Here is an 18,650-nt window from a genome sequence, read left to right as displayed (position 1 = left end):
CCCATGTGCCACTACTGAAGCCTGCACGCCTAGAGCCAATGCTCCGCAACAAGAGAAGACACCGCAATGAGAAGCCTGCACACCGCAACTAAGAGTAGCCCCGACTCGCTGCAACTAGAGAAAGCCCGCACACAGCAACAAAGACCCAATGCAGCCAAAAAAAAAAAAAAAAAAAAAGCCATCAGCTAAAACTGTTAGAGGTTTTGCCTACTCCAGTTATGGGTTACAGCAAGGAATTCTGAAGCAGCTAGGGGAGCCTACTCCCTAGAAAGTTTTATGACAAGACTTCACACTAAAGAGAAACTACTGGAAGTGGAATAAAACTTGAGATGGTCAGGGACCACAGAGATTAATAGAAGGTACAGAAAAAAATCTGGGAAGGAGAATACAGCCACTATATTGTTTAACACTACACAAAAACAACAGAATTCTGTGATATCAGAAAAGTTATCTGAAGCAAGCTTTTTTCCTAAAATTTCAGGAAAACTAATTTAATATAAGAATGAACAGCAGAAAAGTCTCAAGATTAAACCTATACAAAGTTTCTATAATAAAAATGAATAAACAGTAATATAATATCCCCACAATCAAAGCATACCAGAAAGACATTCAAAAACATAAAAATTGAAATGTGACTTACAAAACAAGCCAAAAGACATTAAGAAAATTTATAACATTAAAGAACACAAACCAGAATTTTGAAAACTCAGAAATGAGGTAACAATAGAGTAATAGAAATAATTAAAAATTTAAAAAGTATTTAGATATTAAGCCTAAACTAGAAGGAACACAAAAACAAAGATCACAGAATGCTTTTTCCTTAAGGTAAAAAAAAGAGAAATCTTTTCAAGTAAAAAATAAATGAAGAAGGGGAAATAATTCATTAGATGGATCTAACAGGAGATTAAACACAGTAGAAAGTTAGCTAAGTGAACTAGAAGACAGGGCAACAGAAAATATTCAGACTAAACTCAGAGGGAAAAGGGGATAAAAACAAGGCAAAAGCAGAAGATAAAATGGATATGTATACTTGATGTTCCAGAACACAAAGAGAAAGAGATTAGGGCAGAAGCAGTATTTGCTAAGATAATGGCAGAGTATTTTCCAAAATGCATGGATAACATGGAGGCATACACTGAGGAAGCCCTAATAGCCCAAAGCAGGATCAATATAAAGAAAAAGCATACCTTAACATATTACAATGGAAATCACACCTTAATATATTATAGTAGAAAACCAAAGACAAAGAGAAAAACTGAAAACCACAGTAAGACTTTAAGCTGACTTTTCAGTAGAAACAATGAGTTTCAGAAATAAGTGGAAAGTTATCTTCAAAGTGCTAAAAGAAGAATAACAACCAACCCAGAATTCTAGACCATTTACTTCAATGGTGTGCTGGAACTTCTCCACTGGACTCCCAGAATTCCACAATGGCACTCTTGTCCATGGGTGATTGTCAAAATCAGTGTTCTCTGGAGAGAAAGACGGTAGAAAACTCTTATTCTGACATAACGATGATTTCACTCTTCCAGTTTTGCTCTTCTGTATCAAGATTGTTTTGGCTATTCAGGGTCCTTAGAAGTTCCCTATGAATTTGAGAATTGTTTTTCTATTTCTTTGAAAAATACCATTGGGATTTTGATAGGGATTGCATTGAATTTGTATATTGCTTTGGGTAGTATGGACATTTTAACAATACTAAGTCTTCCAAGCCACAAACACAGGATGTGCTTCCATTGGACAGTTTTTTATTTTTAAAAAAATATGTCTATAATAGAAAACATTCCCACAAATAAATTTCCAGGCCAAGATGGATTCAGCAGTGAATTCTCCCAAACTTTTAAGGAAGAAATAACACCAATCTTATACAATTCTCCCAGAGAAGAGAAAAAGAGGGAACACTCCCCAAATTGTGTGGAAGCCAGTGTAACCTAGATGGAAATCTGACAAGAACATTACAAGGAAGAAAAATCAAAGAAAAAGTTATCTCAGGAACATGTATGCAAAAATCCTGAACAAAATATTAGAAAATCAAATTCAGTAATATATAAAAAGAAAATGCATCACAAATGGGATTTATTTCAGAAATATTTGAAAATCAGTGTAATTCACCACATTAAAAGTTAAGAAAATACTATTACAATACTTAATAGGCTTAGAGAAAGCATTTGATAAATGTCAACACTCATTCATGATAAAAATCTTTGTATATGTCTTTAATTTTAAAAGTAGGACAATTAATTAAAGCTTAAATGCATTTTGCATGGTAAAATGGTAAAAGATTTTCTTAGCAGCAAAAAGTTTTGGTGTATTTTTAGAAAATCCTGAAAGAAATTTATGAGTGGTATAAAGATATAAAAAACATATTACAACATAAGGAAGACTTCTTTAAAATTTTCTAGTTTCTCTGGGAAAGAAATAGAAACTGTGGAGAAGAAAAGAGAGCAAATATCATAAAGAAAGAAGATCCTCACATGTTACAGAAAGAGAAAGAGACCTCCAAAAGTATAAATCTCTTCAGTTTAGGGAGAAATCTCATTTCCTATGGAGGCTGAGAAGTAACAGTCTTATAAGGAACTAAGTGCTCTTGCTGTTAAAATGTTGCAGTTACTGGAATATGCAAGAAACACAGAACTGCAACTGTAAAGAAAAAGCATTAACTACAGAAGGCATATAATTACTAGAAGAGGAGAAGTAACTCACAGGTTTAAAGCAACAGAGGGAATAGAGAATGAAGTCCTGTAAGTACAGATGACCCTTAAACAACATGGGTTTGAACTGAGCTTATCCACTTATACACAGATTTATTCAATAATTACAGTATCTATATTTTCATTTTACAGATCTTTAAATTAACTAAGTGTGGGGAAAAGTTGGTGTTCGATTAGAGATCACAATGTGTGGAATCAAAAAAACTAGGGTTTGAGTCCTGAGTCTACCCAAACTGTCTCAGCTTCCTGCCCTTGGATGAGTAATTTATTAATTTCTTTATTTTTGAGGCAGAGAGAGCAGTACGCAGATTTTTGACTGCATGGAGTTGGTGCCCCACTGCTGCATTGTTCAAGGGTTGACTGTATTTTTAGGAAGCATTATTTCCACTTTGTATCTACATACAGCCATATTTCCTATATATGGAATGGTTAATGCAAGCGATTGAGCAATTAAGTTTTTGTACAAAATTCTTATTTAAATTTTTTCAAGCCAAATTTTTAACATAACTATTTCTGTCTAAATATTTCTTCTCAATAGGTTAATGGACTGCTAATTTTCATAATGTCTTTTGGAATACACATAAATCAGTTTAATTATAAGTATAACATACATTCATTTCTGAAATTTAGAAAATAGAAAAGAGTATAACAAAGAAAATAAAAATAATCCTATGTCTTACTATCCAGAGATAGTTATTAACTATGATATATTTTCTAGTCTTTTTAGCTATATACACATATATGTACTTACTTATTCATTCATTGATAAATTCATTCATTCATTATCTATTTTTATAAAATTAGGATCATATGAAATTTTGCATTCTGCTTTTTTTAACTTTACATTTTATTTTGAGCACTTCTCCATATCATTAAATATTCCTTGAAAACATAATTTTAATGGATATTTAATATTTCATCATAGTTTTGCCTTTACTAGACTTACTAATATCTTTAAAAGGTGAATTAACACCATAAATATAAGTATACAAGTTATAATTGATATTACAAGAATTCTAACCATAATCATAAATAAACTGTTGTTCGTTACCTTCCTGTATATGGTCTTCAGTGCTGGATTTAAAGGTTCCTTACTTATGTTTAGTCTGAAATTCCATGACCGTCTAACAGGTGAAGGTAATGACATTATTTCTCCACTTTCTTCAAACCAACACTTCCCCTATCAAAATTATTTAAGAATATAGTAAGTAAATATTACACTAAAAACAAATGTCACACACAATCAGTGAGCTAGTGAACTTGCCTCTTCTAGTTTAAGCAGGCGATTTTCCATTTTGTTGCAGGTCTTTTTATATATTTCTGGCTTTTTGTGAACATAGAATCCTTCTTCTTCTAAAATGCGTGGCATCATATCTTTTGGCGGTTTAAGTTGGTTGATCACTTAATAACAAAACCTAGATATTACTTTACTTTAAAGTCCAAAATATTAAACTGGTATTGGCCAAACAAGAAGCAAAATGGAACTATCACATAGTCTACCACTAAAGCCTAGCAGAAAGTCTATACACACACACACACACACACACACACACACACACAATGAATGAGCTCTTTAAACCAATTCCCTTTAACTCAGAGAAAGCAAGAAGAACAAATATAGAAATTTTTCTATAATTTTAAATCAGTACTTTTTATCTATCCAGCATACAAAGAAGCTATTATCCTACAATATGATTCATTAATGACTTGAATATTTTCTTGTAAAAACTTTACCCGGAGAATTGCTTGGAACAAAAATATTTGCCTGTTGTTTTTTTACTTGTTCTTGATCATCTTCATAATCGGCAGCCTTTACTTCAAGTAAATCTAGGAAAATGACTTCTTCCATAAAATCTTCATCTCGGCCCTTAGCAAAGTTCTGTAAATTATCACCAAGTGAAAAGTGTTTGTGATAACTATCATTTACTGATCTCTGTTGAATACCAAAAAGAAAAATAAGTATACGTGTTTTTCCTCAGTGATTAACAGGCAGATAAATGAAAGGTACTAGAATCTTGCTGTGAAGTCTTTCTGATCTATGCCACCCAGTTCAAGTTCAAGCTGAAACTGTGTGACAATGAACTTTCATTGAACACAGAGGAACTCATTTAAGGCTTAATATTATAAAATATGATTTTTCTATAGCCCTTCATTGAAATTCTCAATGAAAGACTACTGAAAAAGAATTACAATTCAAGTCTCTCCTCTCCTATGGAAAATGTTCTGAAATATTGGACTATGATATTTCAACTGTTGAGAATTCACAGCGTAGGGCAAAGTCTAGAGACATCAAGCCATGTGGTCTTCAGCCCCATTTTTTTCCACCATTCAGAAAGAAGTACTACCTAAGGTGATGTGGAGTAGTCATGCTGTTTTCTGGATGATATTTAAGAAAAAAAAGAAAGAAAAGTAAAGATACAAATAGAAGTCTGTAGCAGTGTGATTGATTATGATACATTTCTGAAATATGATATATAAAAGTTACAAACAATCTGAATGTAGGTATTGAAACAGATATATTGCTAAATATAAAAATGTATACTTTTATATTATATCAGAAATTTTATATGAGTCTCTTCACAAAAAAAATTACCAATTTATTTTGGATGACTTTAGTTGTCTAACTTAAAATCTACATATATTGAAAGAGAGAAGGAGACAGAGTATGTGAGTCATGCAAATAAAAATCCCTTAATTTTCAAAAACATACATTTAGGGGTAAATAATTAAATTAAAAGAATTAATAATAGAATTCCATTGAATAGATAACCGTAGATGGCCTTGATCAACTGACAAAATTAAGTGAGTAACACGGTTAAGCATCACCTAGGTTCATATCAAGTCATCACATCATCATACCTTCCCTATATCCCTGTCATGAAATCAAGAAAGTATTTTATATCCAGAAATCTTTGTGGCATCATCTTCAGAAGTCAAACAAGATATGACACTGACAGCTAGGAGCAAGATTTGGGGGATCTTCACATAGGGGATGTCTCTGAATATTCCAATCATAGACAAAGAGGGGCTCTTTGCTCCTGCTGGAGGTCCTATTACCAAGCTACTTTCACCGCACCCCTGGTGTGGGCCAGGGCTTTCAACCTGCCTTCAGAGCTGAGGTCTGCCCTGATGGCTGAGTCATGTCAGGCTCTCATCTTGGATCCCAGCCTTTTATTTATGACCATGTAGGTCTCTTTCATGAATCCTACCCCACTACAGCTACCTATATTTTTAGCCTGAGACAAGCTATGATCTCAAGCAATATAATCACCTTCCTGGTCTTCACTATGCAGCTCACAGCAGACCAGTGTCTGTGCTGTTAGCTGTCGTGTGACAGGAAGCATGAGGTCAGAAGGCAACCACCTAATTTTCCATGCATAAGTCTAAATGAATGCACCTGAGTATGGTGTGGTAAAGAGAGAGAGAGAGAGAGAGAGAGAGAGAGAGAGATTCTCCCCTTTCTCCTAGTAGGAAGGAGCCACAGTCACACTCAGCCTCCCACAGAACAGTAGCTTTCTCCTCCCTGTGATGAGGACAGTAGATTCCCGTTGTCCCCAAATATACCAGGTGCAGGGCAGATGGCTTTTCCAAACAACTTCTCTAAACAACCCACATCCAAGCCTGGACTTCCTTGTGCCCAAATAGTCTACTTGCCCCACTGACCTAATTTCTCTCATGTCTTCCCTGTGAGAAGGAAAAGCAGCCATAACCACAGCGCTTTGTCCTGGTGCACTCTGCTGGGTGGACCGTCTCGTTTCCCCTGAAAAGTCCATTACTTAACCCATATCATGGGATTCTGGGATATCAGGAGACTTGGCAGAGCATGTGCTTGTTTGATACTCATTTATTCAATATTCACTCAAATATGGAGTGCTTAATATGTTCAAGGAAGAAAATAAACAAAGAGACAGAAATACATGCAAGGTGGTGATAAATATCATAAAGAAAAATGATGCAAGATAAGTGGCTAGAGAATACTAGGATGGGGGGTTGGGGGGTACTATTACATAAGGTTTTCAGGCACAGTATTTTTAATTATGTGTCATTTGAACAGAGACCAAAAGGTAGTGAGGGAGAGAGCATAAGAGAAGAGCTTTCTAGACAGTTAAAAGGTACAAAGTCCCTGAGGCAGGAAAAGGAAGGAGGCCAGTATGGCCGGAGTTGGGTGGGAGAAGGGGAAACTAGTGAGAAAGGAAGTCAGAGAGGTACTAAGGGGGCCGTGGAAGCCCCTATAAGGACTTCAGCTTTTTTTTCAGTGAGATAGGAAACCATTAGAAGGTGTTAAAAAAAATGTTCTGTCTTAGATTTTAACAGAATCACTCTGACTACTGTATGGTATACCAAATAGACTGTTGGGGCAATAGTAAAAATAAAGGGAGACTATGGCAATGATCTGGATGAGAGGTTACGGCCGCATAGATTAGGCTGTGCCAGGGGAGGTGATGAAAAGTGGGCTGGGTTCTGGAAGTGGGTTGGATACTTTGAAGGTAGAACCAACAGGATTTGTGACAAACTGGATATGAGGCATGTGAGTAAAAGAGGATCCAAGGATGACACCAAGGTTTGGCTGAGCAATGGAAAAATGGAATTGCTATACTGTGATTCTATTTATATAAAAGTCTGTGTGTGCATATATGGGTATAAGCATAGAGAACAGTATGAAAAAATGGTAATAGTGGTTTATCTCAGAGCAGTGGGATGTCACATGATTTTTATTTCCTTCCTCGTGGTTTTCTGCATTAAGTTTTTATAATGTATATAATAAATTTGTTATATTTTTTAAAGATAAAGCTCTTTTCTGTGGAACAAACAACAACAAAAGGAATGTAAAGACTGGAGCAGGATACAGAATACAAAGAAAGGGGAATGGAAGAGACTGAGAAGTAAGTAGAAAGGCAAAGGGGGGTCCAAGAGAAATTCAAAAGGAGGACCTGAAGGATTTGGAAATGACTGGGAGGTGTCAGAAGATACTGGGTAGAACTCTGGAAACACAGGAGGGGGCTCAAGGAAACTGTAGAGAGATCTGAAGGTAGAGAGGAATGGAGAAAGTTGAGAGGAATAGGAGCAGAAGGGAGACCAATGAGACTGACGAATCAGGAGATGGGAAAGACTAGTGAGACTGATTAGGACTGGAGGAAAGGACAGCTCTAGAATAATAGTGGGCTGAAGAGTTTGGGAAGAACTGACAGAAATTAGAAGGGTCTGGGATTGTACAAGGAGGGATGAAGAATGGGGAATCAATGAAGAGTAATAGAGATTACAGAGAACAACGTGCGCACTTGGAGAAATGAACAGGAAGAACAAAAGAAAACACAGGCTTTGGAGCTGATAGCCTGTACTTCCCTGCTCTATCAGTTCTTACCCCTGTGTGCCTATTTTCTCACCTATAAAACAGAAATGATGGGCTTCCCTGGTGGCGCAGTGGTTGAGAGTCCGCCTGCCAATGCAGGGGACACGGGTTCGTGCCCCGGTCCGGGAAGATCCCACATGCTGCGGAGCGGCTGGGCCCGTGAGCCATGGCCGCTGAGCCTGCGCGTCCGGAGCCTGTGCTCCGCAACGGGAGAGGCCACAACAGTGAGAGGCCCGCGTACCGCAAAAAAAAAAACAAAAAAAAACAAAAAAAAACAGAAATGATAATAATGCCTACCTCACAGGGTTATTATGAGGATTGAATGAGACAATCCACATTAAAAATTTAGAATATCACTGGGCATCCAGTAAGCACTCAATAAATGTTAGGAATTATTATTATGAACAGCTTCTCAATTCAAAGAGGAGGCAGCTCAATAATAAAAATTTCACCTCCCATCAAGTATTTCATTCTATGCCTTTAATAAAGAGTTATTTTTCCTGAGAATGAGGATGTAGGAGGAAGGGAAACAAATCCAACCTGCTCTGCAGATGGACCTAAAGTTGAGTCTTCTTCACCACTCAGAATAAAAAACGAAAGACCTTCATCCAGTGAGACTTCAGTCTGCAGGTTAAACAATGGAAAACCAGTATTCAGTGTTGAAGTGAAAGCGTTTTCCGCTTTTAAGGGAAAGAAGTAGTTTTCTGTAATATGGTAATAGTAACTGTATCTTATTCAAGAACAAAAAGCAGTAGGAGAGATAGTATCAAGTTAATATTTAACTTTGAGTCTGTTTGGCTCATGAATTATTTTTGTATTTTGTTTTGTTTTTAAGGTCCGGTAACTGTGATTTAAAAAAACAAAAACAATAAAATTGCAGCATTATTTCCAATAGCCAAGGTATGGAAACAGCTTAAGTGTCCATCAACCAATGAATGGACAAAGATTTACACACATACACACACACACACACACACACACAATGGAGTACTATTCAGCCATAAAAAGAATGAAATCTTGCCATTTGTGACAACATGGATGGCCCTTGAGAGCATTATCCTAAGTGAAATAAGTCAGACAGAGAAAGACAAATACCATATGATCTCACTTATCGGTGAAATTTTTAAAAAGCAAAACAAAAAATCAAGCTCACAGATACAGAGAACAGACTGGTGGTGAACAGAGGCAGGGGGTGCAGGGGGCAGTAGGCAAAATGGGTGAAGGGGGTCAAAAGGTATAAACTTCCAGTTATAAAATAAGTAAGTCTTGGGGATATAATGTACAGCATGGTGACTAGTTAATAATGCTATATTGCATATTTGAAAGTTGTCAAGAGAGTAAAACTTAAAAGTCCTCATCACAAGAAAAAAACCTTTTTTTTGTAACTATGTATGGTGACAAATGTTAACTAGTCTTATTGTGGTGATCGTTTCCCAACATATGCAAATATTGAATCCTTATGTTGTACAGTTGAAAGTAATATAATGTGTCAATTATATCTCAATTAGAAAATTTTTTAAAATAAAAATATAGGGTCCAAATCTTCTCCATCTTCCCAATCTATCTCTTCACCCTAGTCAGAGTATTGAGAGCATTACCTTACAGTTAGATCAAAATGTGGACTCAGGGCAAACTCTTTTTTCTCTCCCTGTTTTTGGGTGCTCTCATGTATGAATGCACTCATATACAAGTACCACCCCACCCCATCAATAATCTTTTGTGAACTTAGAGATAATTAAAAGTATTAAAAGTGGCATATTCTTAGTGATGAACTTGCTTATAAATAGGTTCTCATTTTTCAATCCTGTAAAGTCTGAATCTTTCAAATATAAATCACCTTATCACTTCTTTGTCACACACGTTTAAATGAACTGTTTTTAGAGAGGTTTGGGAGAGGAATCAGAAGGAAGGAAGGAAGGGAGGGACGGAGGGAGGAAGGAAGGAAGAAGGAAGGAAGGAAGGAAGGAAGAGAGAGAGAGGGAGGGAAAGAAAGAAGGAAGGAGGAAATCTGCTAGTTCCTAGGAACTGAAGAATTCAAAAATATGTAAAATACAAAAGCTTATCCTACATCCTGTTTGTATCTACAATATCGCTGTCCCATTAACTTTAAACGTTATGTACCTTTCAACAATACTGATATATAAACTGTCCATATATATTTTTACTTCCCTCTGTCTCTGCTCATTGAAAAATCATTTGCTAAAATCCTCAACTTCCTGAGAAGATATCCCTTCCTAGTAGTTTGTAATGGAAACTCTTAGAAGCCAATTTCTCTTCCTTTTTACCTCTTTTCTTGATATTCAATGGACTTATCTTGACAAACTTCCAATATTTTACTATTCATAGTTAAATTAAATCCAAGTTAGGCTCACTTTTATTCATTTGTTGAATGAACAACATGTATACAATCATCTTTTTTTAGTCTGCTTTTACTATTAAATTTAATTAATTTTTACTAAGCACCCAAGAGGGACCCTGCGGAGAAGACAAAGATGAGTTTTTAAAAAACCCGAAATACACTCCTTACATTTTAAAATTTGAGAGTATTTTTTAAATACTCTCATTGCTTATGGCAGAAATGACTAGTTGTTCATTGCTGTCTTTTCTCCCATTTCTAATAATAGAACTTACTTTTAGCTGGATACCGAGACATTTTTTCCCACATTCCTTTAGTGGAAATAATGTGTGCAATTTTCAGGTCTTGTCCTGTAAGAGATCAATCTGCAATCCTATGGCTCTCTTCCTCCCCCCTTCCTTTTGGTTAGCAAACGAAGACACAGTAGCTTTGCCACTGGACTCAGAGATGGAAACTAAGTGTTGAAGATGGCAGAACTCTCCTAGTAGCCTGGACTACTTATCTATTACACTAGAGAGAAATAAAACTTCTATCTTAATTAAGACATTTTACTTTGAATCTTTTTGTTAAAGCTGCTTAGCCTTTACTCTAAATAATGCAGTTCGCCCAAGATGTGATTGATTTTGTCATTTGAAGTTTCAAATATGTGATTACACATTGTATTTCAGAACAAAATCTGTAAGTCGGGGATCACCTATTTTATTATAATTTTTTAAGGTAAGAAATAATGTCAAATAGAAATAGAGAGTGATTAAATATTGGCATGAGAGATCTTTTTGGAGTGACAAAATGGTCTAAAATTGGATTATAATGTTAATTATATATTCTGTAAATTTACTAAAAATCATTGAATCATATGCTTAAAATGGATGAATTTTCGCTATGTAAAGTACACCTCAATAAATCTGTTCTAAAAAGTTTTTTTTTAAAGTTATTCACCTTAGACCACTGATATATCTTATTATCAATGAGCAGCTGAGCTGAAGATTTTTTGCCTTGATTAATCTGAAGCACAATGTAAATAAATAGTATGGAAAACTTAATGTTCACAGATATAGACATAATCGTGTTCATAAGTCTTTTGCCCAAAATAGATAAAAACAAAGACTTCTCAATGTTTTTCCTTTAAAAAGTATATACATGTTTTCTCCTGAGATGTCAAATTTAGTTACCATAACCAAATCACTTAACTTTTCTTGGCTTCAAGTTTGGAAATAGAAAGCATGGAAAACAATTTGAAGCTTTTTGGATTTAAGGAGCTGTATTAAAATAGAATTTTAGCTCTTTTTTGATAAAGAAAAGTTTATCATGATATATGTTGATTTAAACAGTAAATTTGAAAATAGGAAAGAAAAAATAATATTACCTTGGCATTTTTTATCTTTTCTCTTACTTTGCCTCTCAGACTTTCTATTATGTTTTGATTTTCTTCCATATTTAAATCTGTCAAGAAGCCAACATAATATGGAGTTCATGACACTTTCTTATAATATAATTAAACAGCAATAGCATCAAAAGTACTTATTAAATAGCTAAATAACATGCATTTCTTTGGATCATGACAATTATGAAGACTGGGTCATTGCCCCATGAGAGCTTAGAACCTAGAAAATAAAGCTTAGAAACTTCCCCCTTTTCCATCTGGAATAAATACTCATGCATGGTCAGTACTGAATTTTGTAGTGAGGCTAAAAAAAAAAAAAAAAAAAAAAAGGTTCAGGTAAGCAAACCTTTATCTTTTTCCTTTTAGGAAAAAAAATCAATGAAAACAGTAATATTCTATATAAAGTGCTCTACAGTCTACAGAATATACAAATATCAAAACCAGTTTACTTCAACTTGATTAAACTGAAGAGGAAGGAATCTGAAAAAAAGAGAGGTAAGTCTCCAAGCACCCATTTTAACTACTTATGTCAGTTTTGTAAATTCAGTATAATACTGCCAGCTCTTAGAGGAAATGAAACAGTCTTGCTGGGTATAAAGAAGGCTCCAGCTGCTATGTGTACTCCAAGCCTCATGTTATTTTCTTCTCATCCACCAGATGACCTACTGTATGGATTGAGAAAGACAGGGGTTATGCAGTCCTAGGTACAATAGAAAACGGAGGACCTACTGGTCATTTTGCCTTGTATTTTTCTTTTTCTTCTCCCTGCCTTTGAGTAGTTAAAGGTTAAATAGAAAATGGTGGAAATAAAGGGTAAGCATAAAGCTAAATCAGTATAGGTCATGAGAATCTTCATTCTTAATTGCAGTATTCCATGATAAAATTTAAAAATTATTAGTTGGTTTGTTTATACTCTATTCCCAGAACTTAGAATGACAGATGGCACATAGTAGGTGCTTAATAAATATTTGCTGGATAAATGAAGCAGGAGTCAACCATTATTTATATACTTTTCTCCTTGAGACCTGGAAACTTCCTGAAGCAGGTTCTATATCTCTGTATCTTTAAGGTGTAACATAGTCTGAAGAACAAGAAGATTCTCCATGTTTGCAGAGAGAGAGAGAGAAAACAAAACTTAGTTTTATTACATGCACTGACTTTACCATTATTTCCTTATATCCACTTGTATTATATAGGAAGTTTAGTTTCTGTTTGAACTTATCCCTTAAGAAACTGTGTTCCCAAATGAAACCCTGGGATAAAATTAGTCATTTATATCTTTTAAAAATAAAGTCCAACAGTATTAGAGCTGTGGTATACTTATTGAGAACCTTTCTGTAGATGCTTGTCTACATTTTCTTCTACTGCAATGTTATCTGTGTCTTCTGACATCTGCAAAAAAAGGGGGGAAGGGTTACCTTGTATCTTTTTGTTTTGGCATTTAACATCTTTTCATAGGTTTATCAGCCCTTTGAAAGTCATCTCCTTTAAAATGACAATTCATATCCTTTGCCTGTTTTCTTAAATTTCATCCTTTTATCAATGGGTATGAGCTCTTTATATATGATAGATTTTTAAATTAAAAAATTGCTCTCTGTAATATCAAAAAAACCTTTTAATGATAAAATCCAGTAGATGTTGGTGTTCATATACTGCCTATTTCATATACCTTTTAGGAGGGTCAAATGAGATCAAACATAGGAAAATACTTTGAAACTCAACACTATATCAATGTTAGCTATTACCTGAGTACTCTGTAGCATCTGATAACTTTCTAAAAGCTTTCTATATCCTTTTCCTCTACCCTTCTACCTCTCTGGCCACTTATTCCTTGTATCCTTTCTTGGTCACACTTCTCCTCATAGCCTAAATGTGGGCACATTCCAAGGATTTGGAGAGTGCATGGATTCCCATGGCTTCCCAAATCTGTCTCCAACCTTGACTGCTCTCCTGAATACCATATTTCTAGTTGCCTACTGGTATTTCTAATTGAATGTACTACCATTATCAAAAATTCAATATTTTAAAATGAGCATTTATTCCTTTTACCACTTTTTAAACCTCAATATTCTAAAATTAAACCATACTAGCAATGTTAAATGTTTTTTTAGAACAATATGGATAAGTTTTTCATTTTAAATTGAAAAAATAGAATAGCAAAAGACTCCTTAAATAACAACTGTACATACTAACCAAACTAATGTGCAGTTGGAGTGGGAAGAGCAAGCAGACACACATCAGATTTCCAATCACAGTAAAAACATGGATTTGTGTCAAAAGCCAAAACAGGGTATACTGACATGATCACAGTAAGAGCTTAGGCTATAGACTTTATGAAAGAACTCCAAATCCACCAGTGGTTCCTATACCACACTTAAGAACTACTGAGTAAGGTCAGTATGAACTAAGATGTTCTGTTCTTACTAAACCTTCAGTATTTTCCTCAACAAAGTTAAAAATACCTAACTTCACTCTTGACCAAGGAGACAGTAACCCTTTAAGGTGTGATGGGACATCAACCCCAGCAAGTGATTGATAGATGTCTCCTTCAATTCCCAATAATCTCACCCAGCATTCTGTATATACTTTTCATAACTTCCCATCCCCATCTAGAAGACAGATAAACATGAAAACATGAATCTTAATTGGAGTTACTCTAGGTGACACGTAGATACCAGTCCTAAAAATGTTTCACTCACTGATTGATTAAAAAAAGAAAAACTTTTTTTTTTCTTTTTTAGCAAAGCAGGAAATGGATTGTTGGCTGGTTGAGAGAACAGAGAAATAAATATTTAAATAAGGGAATAAATAAACAAATAAATAAATAACTCACCTCTAATACTCTTTATTACATAATTGACAGACCAAAGAGTATAATTCATCTGTAAACTCTCTTATTATTTTTTTAACATATGAACTGTATGATTTGTATATAGAACAAAATATATCATATTTTTTCAAGATTATCCTACATTTACAATTGAGCTAGTTAGTATAATCAAAATCCTTATAAACTCCATTAATACCTTACTTTTCTAAAAATATCTTCTTTTCTCTTTGAAATCTTTTTCATGATGGTTCTTTCATTTCCACTTTCTAAATAAATAAGAAATATTTTAAGAACTATATACCGTATTACTGAGAGAAAACAATTATTTTGATACTTGGGATAAACATGCTATTTAAATTTTTTAATTTAACTAAAAACTAAACAAAGAAACACACTATTTCCTTTAGTATTTAGTTGTTGATCACCTTTAGTATTTAATAGAAATTCTAGTTAGTCTAATAAGACATGTAAAAGAGTTAGAGGTAAAACTATTGGAAAGGAGACAACAAACTGATTTTTTTGTAGAGGGTAGGTTTTATACATAGAAACTCCAAGACACTCAATCAAAAAACTTAAAAAAAAAAAATGAGAGGGCTTCCCTGGTGGCGCAGTGGTTGGGAGCCCGCCTGCTGATGCAGGGGACGTGGGTTCGTGCCCCGGTCCGGGAGGATCCCACATGCCGCGGAGCGGCTGGGCCCGTGAGCCATGGCCGCTGAGCCTGCGCGTCCGGAGCCTGTGCTCCACGACGGGAGAGGCCACAACACTGAGAGGCCCTCGTACCGCAAAAAAAAAAAAATGAGAAAGTTGATAAGTGGCAGAATACAAGAGAATGTATGACAAAGTTAACAGCTTCCCTACATGTTAATATAATAGAAAAAAACACTTTCATAACAGTAATACAAAACTTTTTCAAAATACATAGGAATAACTTCAATGAAAATATTTGGGACCCTCCCCCCCCAAAAAAAGTATAAAACTTTACAGTGAGAAAAAAATCTTATTAAACAAAGAGATATTCCCTGGAGGCAGGAAAACTAGTTAAGAAGCCATTATAATAGTCCTGATGAGAGATTCTGGAGATCTGAATCCAAAAGTGGAAGCGGGAATGGAAGATGGAGATTCAGTTAAGAGGTAGAATTCACAGAATTTGGTGAGCACTAGATGTGTAGGACAAAGTGAGGGAGGAATCAAGGACTCTAAGGTTTGGGCTTGAGTAACTGAGAGGTAGTATCATTCTGAGTATTGTCGAATATAATTGGGGAAGGGGTTAAAGAGTTCAGTTTTCAGAGGCTGCTTACGGGACATTAAGGTGAGAGGTCCAAAAAGTGATTAACAATACTGAACTGACTTGGAGCAGAAGAGAACCAGGTCTAAGTTAGCTAACTCCTTTGTTTAATCAGTAAAAAAAGCATTTAAGAGATTGATTCCATGACTCTTGAAAAGAATCAACACCTTTAAGATTTTTCCCACCAACATACCAAGAATGGACACAACAGGAATAGAATGCTGGGAAAAGAGAATTTTGAATTTACTTTCCATTCTGCAAGAACTTCTAAAATGAACTTCAAATCAATACCTGGCTTACTGATGCCTACACCTGCAAATTTTATCTGCTAAAGCTAGGGAAAACATTAGCAGTGGCACATCCTATAGATAGTTAAATTATAATAAATTTTTAAATAAAAATCTTATTGTAGAAGAAATTATTAATCATGTTTTTTGCAGACCTGTAGATGTTTCTAAACTAGTTTATTTATCGTTTCATAAATACTATAAGATAAAGAAATGATTACAGACAAAATAGTAGATAAAGTTGAAGATCCGGATGAAAATTGCATTTGCCCTATTGAAAAATCACATGCGGAAGTAAGGAAAATTATGACTCAGACTTCCACCTTATTACAGAAATTCAACTTTCTGTGTTAAAAAACTGGCTCCAACAGTTAAATCCAATATTCTCTTCAAGGATATTGCTAATTTACAATTATTGTAGTTACAGCTTTTTCTAAAAGATAAGGAAATTGAAGATTAGCTATTTTTGTATCAGATGAACTGGAGATCCACAGTCAAAGCCTGAGAATTAAAGTGAAGTAATTCATTCAACTTTTTCTGGTCCATACCAAACAGAAGGCAATTTTTATAAGTGTTTTATAAGTATAAATGTTTGCCTCTTGCTTAGCATTTAGAAATCTCTGGGTTCTGCAAATACATCCAGCAATGCCTTTATCACTATGGTGATTCCTGAAATAAAATTTCCTAAAGCCTATTCTATGTTGTGTGTAAATTTAACACTCAACCACCTGCCACTTGGTTTCAGGAGTGTTAGCAGAACAAAATTACAGGAAAATCTCTAGTGTATGAAATGCTCACAAAAGGCATATTCTGGTATCTAATAATATTTATTTGGTTAAGAATGAACTAACTAGAAATTTGTTTTTCCTTCAGTTTTTCCCCAGCTCTTGTTGAAAATAACCTCAAATGTATTAATCCACTTTTCTTTCTTAGCAGAACAGAATTCAGTCCAAAACCCAGTTTCATCTTTATCTTTGTTCATTTATTGCCACATAGTATAATGAATCCTTTCTGAACTCCCTTATAGCAATGTTTGACAAATCATGTTCTCTCAGATTTCTTTGATTTGAATGGGGATGCTATGCCAAAAAAATAGTCTCATTCAAAGTTATGATAAAATTAAAGCAATGGATAGCACTTTTTCAAAATAAAAATTTATTAAATACATGTCACCAGCTACCTTTTACTGGTACTGGGATATGGAAAAGGTGGAACTTAACCAAAATATTACACAATTAAGTGTGACACAGCATTATTTTACAATGTTTCACAAAAAGTATCAAGATTTCCAGGTGTTCCATTACCTAAGTTTGAAAATTAATATCTTTTAGTTAACTGTGATCTTATTTTCTAAAATGAAAACCTAGGAACCAATGGTCTGACAAAGAATTTTCTAATCTGTGAATTTGTACATGTCTTTGAAAGGCATCAAAACTAAATCATCCATTGCTCTCAGGACTAAGTCGGAAATCATCACAACCTGCTTCTGTAGGTCAAGAAAGACTGGGTCCACTTCCCTTGAAACTTCTGGTATATAAAAATTGAGGTCTTCCCTGATGGCGCAGTGGTGAAGAATCAGCCTGCCAATGCAGGGGACACGGGACTCTATCCCTGGTCCAGGAAGATCCCACATGCTGTGGAGCAACTAAGCCCATGCGCCACGACTACTGAGCCTGCGCCCTAGAGCCCGTGAGCCACAACTACTGAGCCCAGTGCCACAGCTACTGAAGCCCACTCGCTTAGAGCCCATGCTCCGCAACAAGAGAAGCCACCACAATGAGAAGCCCACGCGCTGCAACGAAGAGTAGTCCCCGCTCGCAGCAACCAGAGAAAAGCCCGCGTGCAACAACGAAGACCCAATGCAGCCAAAAACAAAATAAATAAAATAAAATAAATTTTTTTAAAAATTGAATAAGTGACAAAACAAATTATAAAAAACTGTAGTATATTTTGAAACATTATATCTAACACACAATGCAATGTAATTTTGCTACCCACAAGTTCATCATAGGATTGATTAAAATGTATTAATTCATAGAGCAACAAGGGTCATGAGGTCCAGAAACTGGACACAAGTAAGTCCTGTGATGTTATCTTTTATTTAAACCTGAAGATGTATCTTGGGTGCCTGTACTTATAGTCTCCACTGGAGAGAAACTCAAAACAAAGGCCCTTTCTGTAAGTGAGGCCAAAGGACGCTTGTGTCCACTTCCCCACCTAAGTCTTGCTCACCACTCTCTCATAAACCTTCAACTATACCCAGACCAAACTCTTCTTTACACTCCCCACCAAGCCCATCATTTGATTTTTCCAGCTTCTCCCGTAATCTAGAGCATTCCACATTTCAAGCCGGATTCAAACCCCACATCTTCCAGGAAATTTTTTCTGACTCCGGTCCTTCTGTGACCTCCACTAGCACTAATAATACGTAGTTTTTGTTCATTACA

General features: G+C 35.1%; 1 protein-coding gene across 1 annotated transcript in view; it reads right to left on the bottom strand.

The window, feature by feature from the left end:
• Nucleotides 1–13,193, bottom strand: part of CC2D2B (coiled-coil and C2 domain containing 2B) — a gene marked incomplete at both ends in the record, with an annotated part of 109,044 nt that extends 95,851 nt beyond the window's left edge. The window contains 7 exons of the mRNA XM_079699156.1: nt 3,763–3,891; nt 3,976–4,112; nt 4,446–4,644; nt 8,602–8,685; nt 11,357–11,422; nt 11,784–11,860; nt 13,133–13,193. Of these exons, the coding sequence (XP_079555282.1) occupies nt 3,763–3,891; nt 3,976–4,112; nt 4,446–4,644; nt 8,602–8,685; nt 11,357–11,422; nt 11,784–11,860; nt 13,133–13,193 (753 nt within the window). The remainder of the gene's footprint in view (nt 1–3,762; nt 3,892–3,975; nt 4,113–4,445; nt 4,645–8,601; nt 8,686–11,356; nt 11,423–11,783; nt 11,861–13,132) is intronic.
• Nucleotides 13,194–18,650: the final 5,457 nt, after the last annotated feature.

Source organism: Hyperoodon ampullatus (genome assembly GCF_949752795.1).
Source record: "Hyperoodon ampullatus genome assembly, chromosome: 1".
In the NCBI taxonomy this organism is placed as follows: Eukaryota; Metazoa; Chordata; class Mammalia; order Artiodactyla; family Ziphiidae; genus Hyperoodon; species Hyperoodon ampullatus.
The sequence above is the reverse complement of the archived record's forward strand: the minus strand, read 5'-3'. Positions and strand labels throughout refer to the sequence as shown.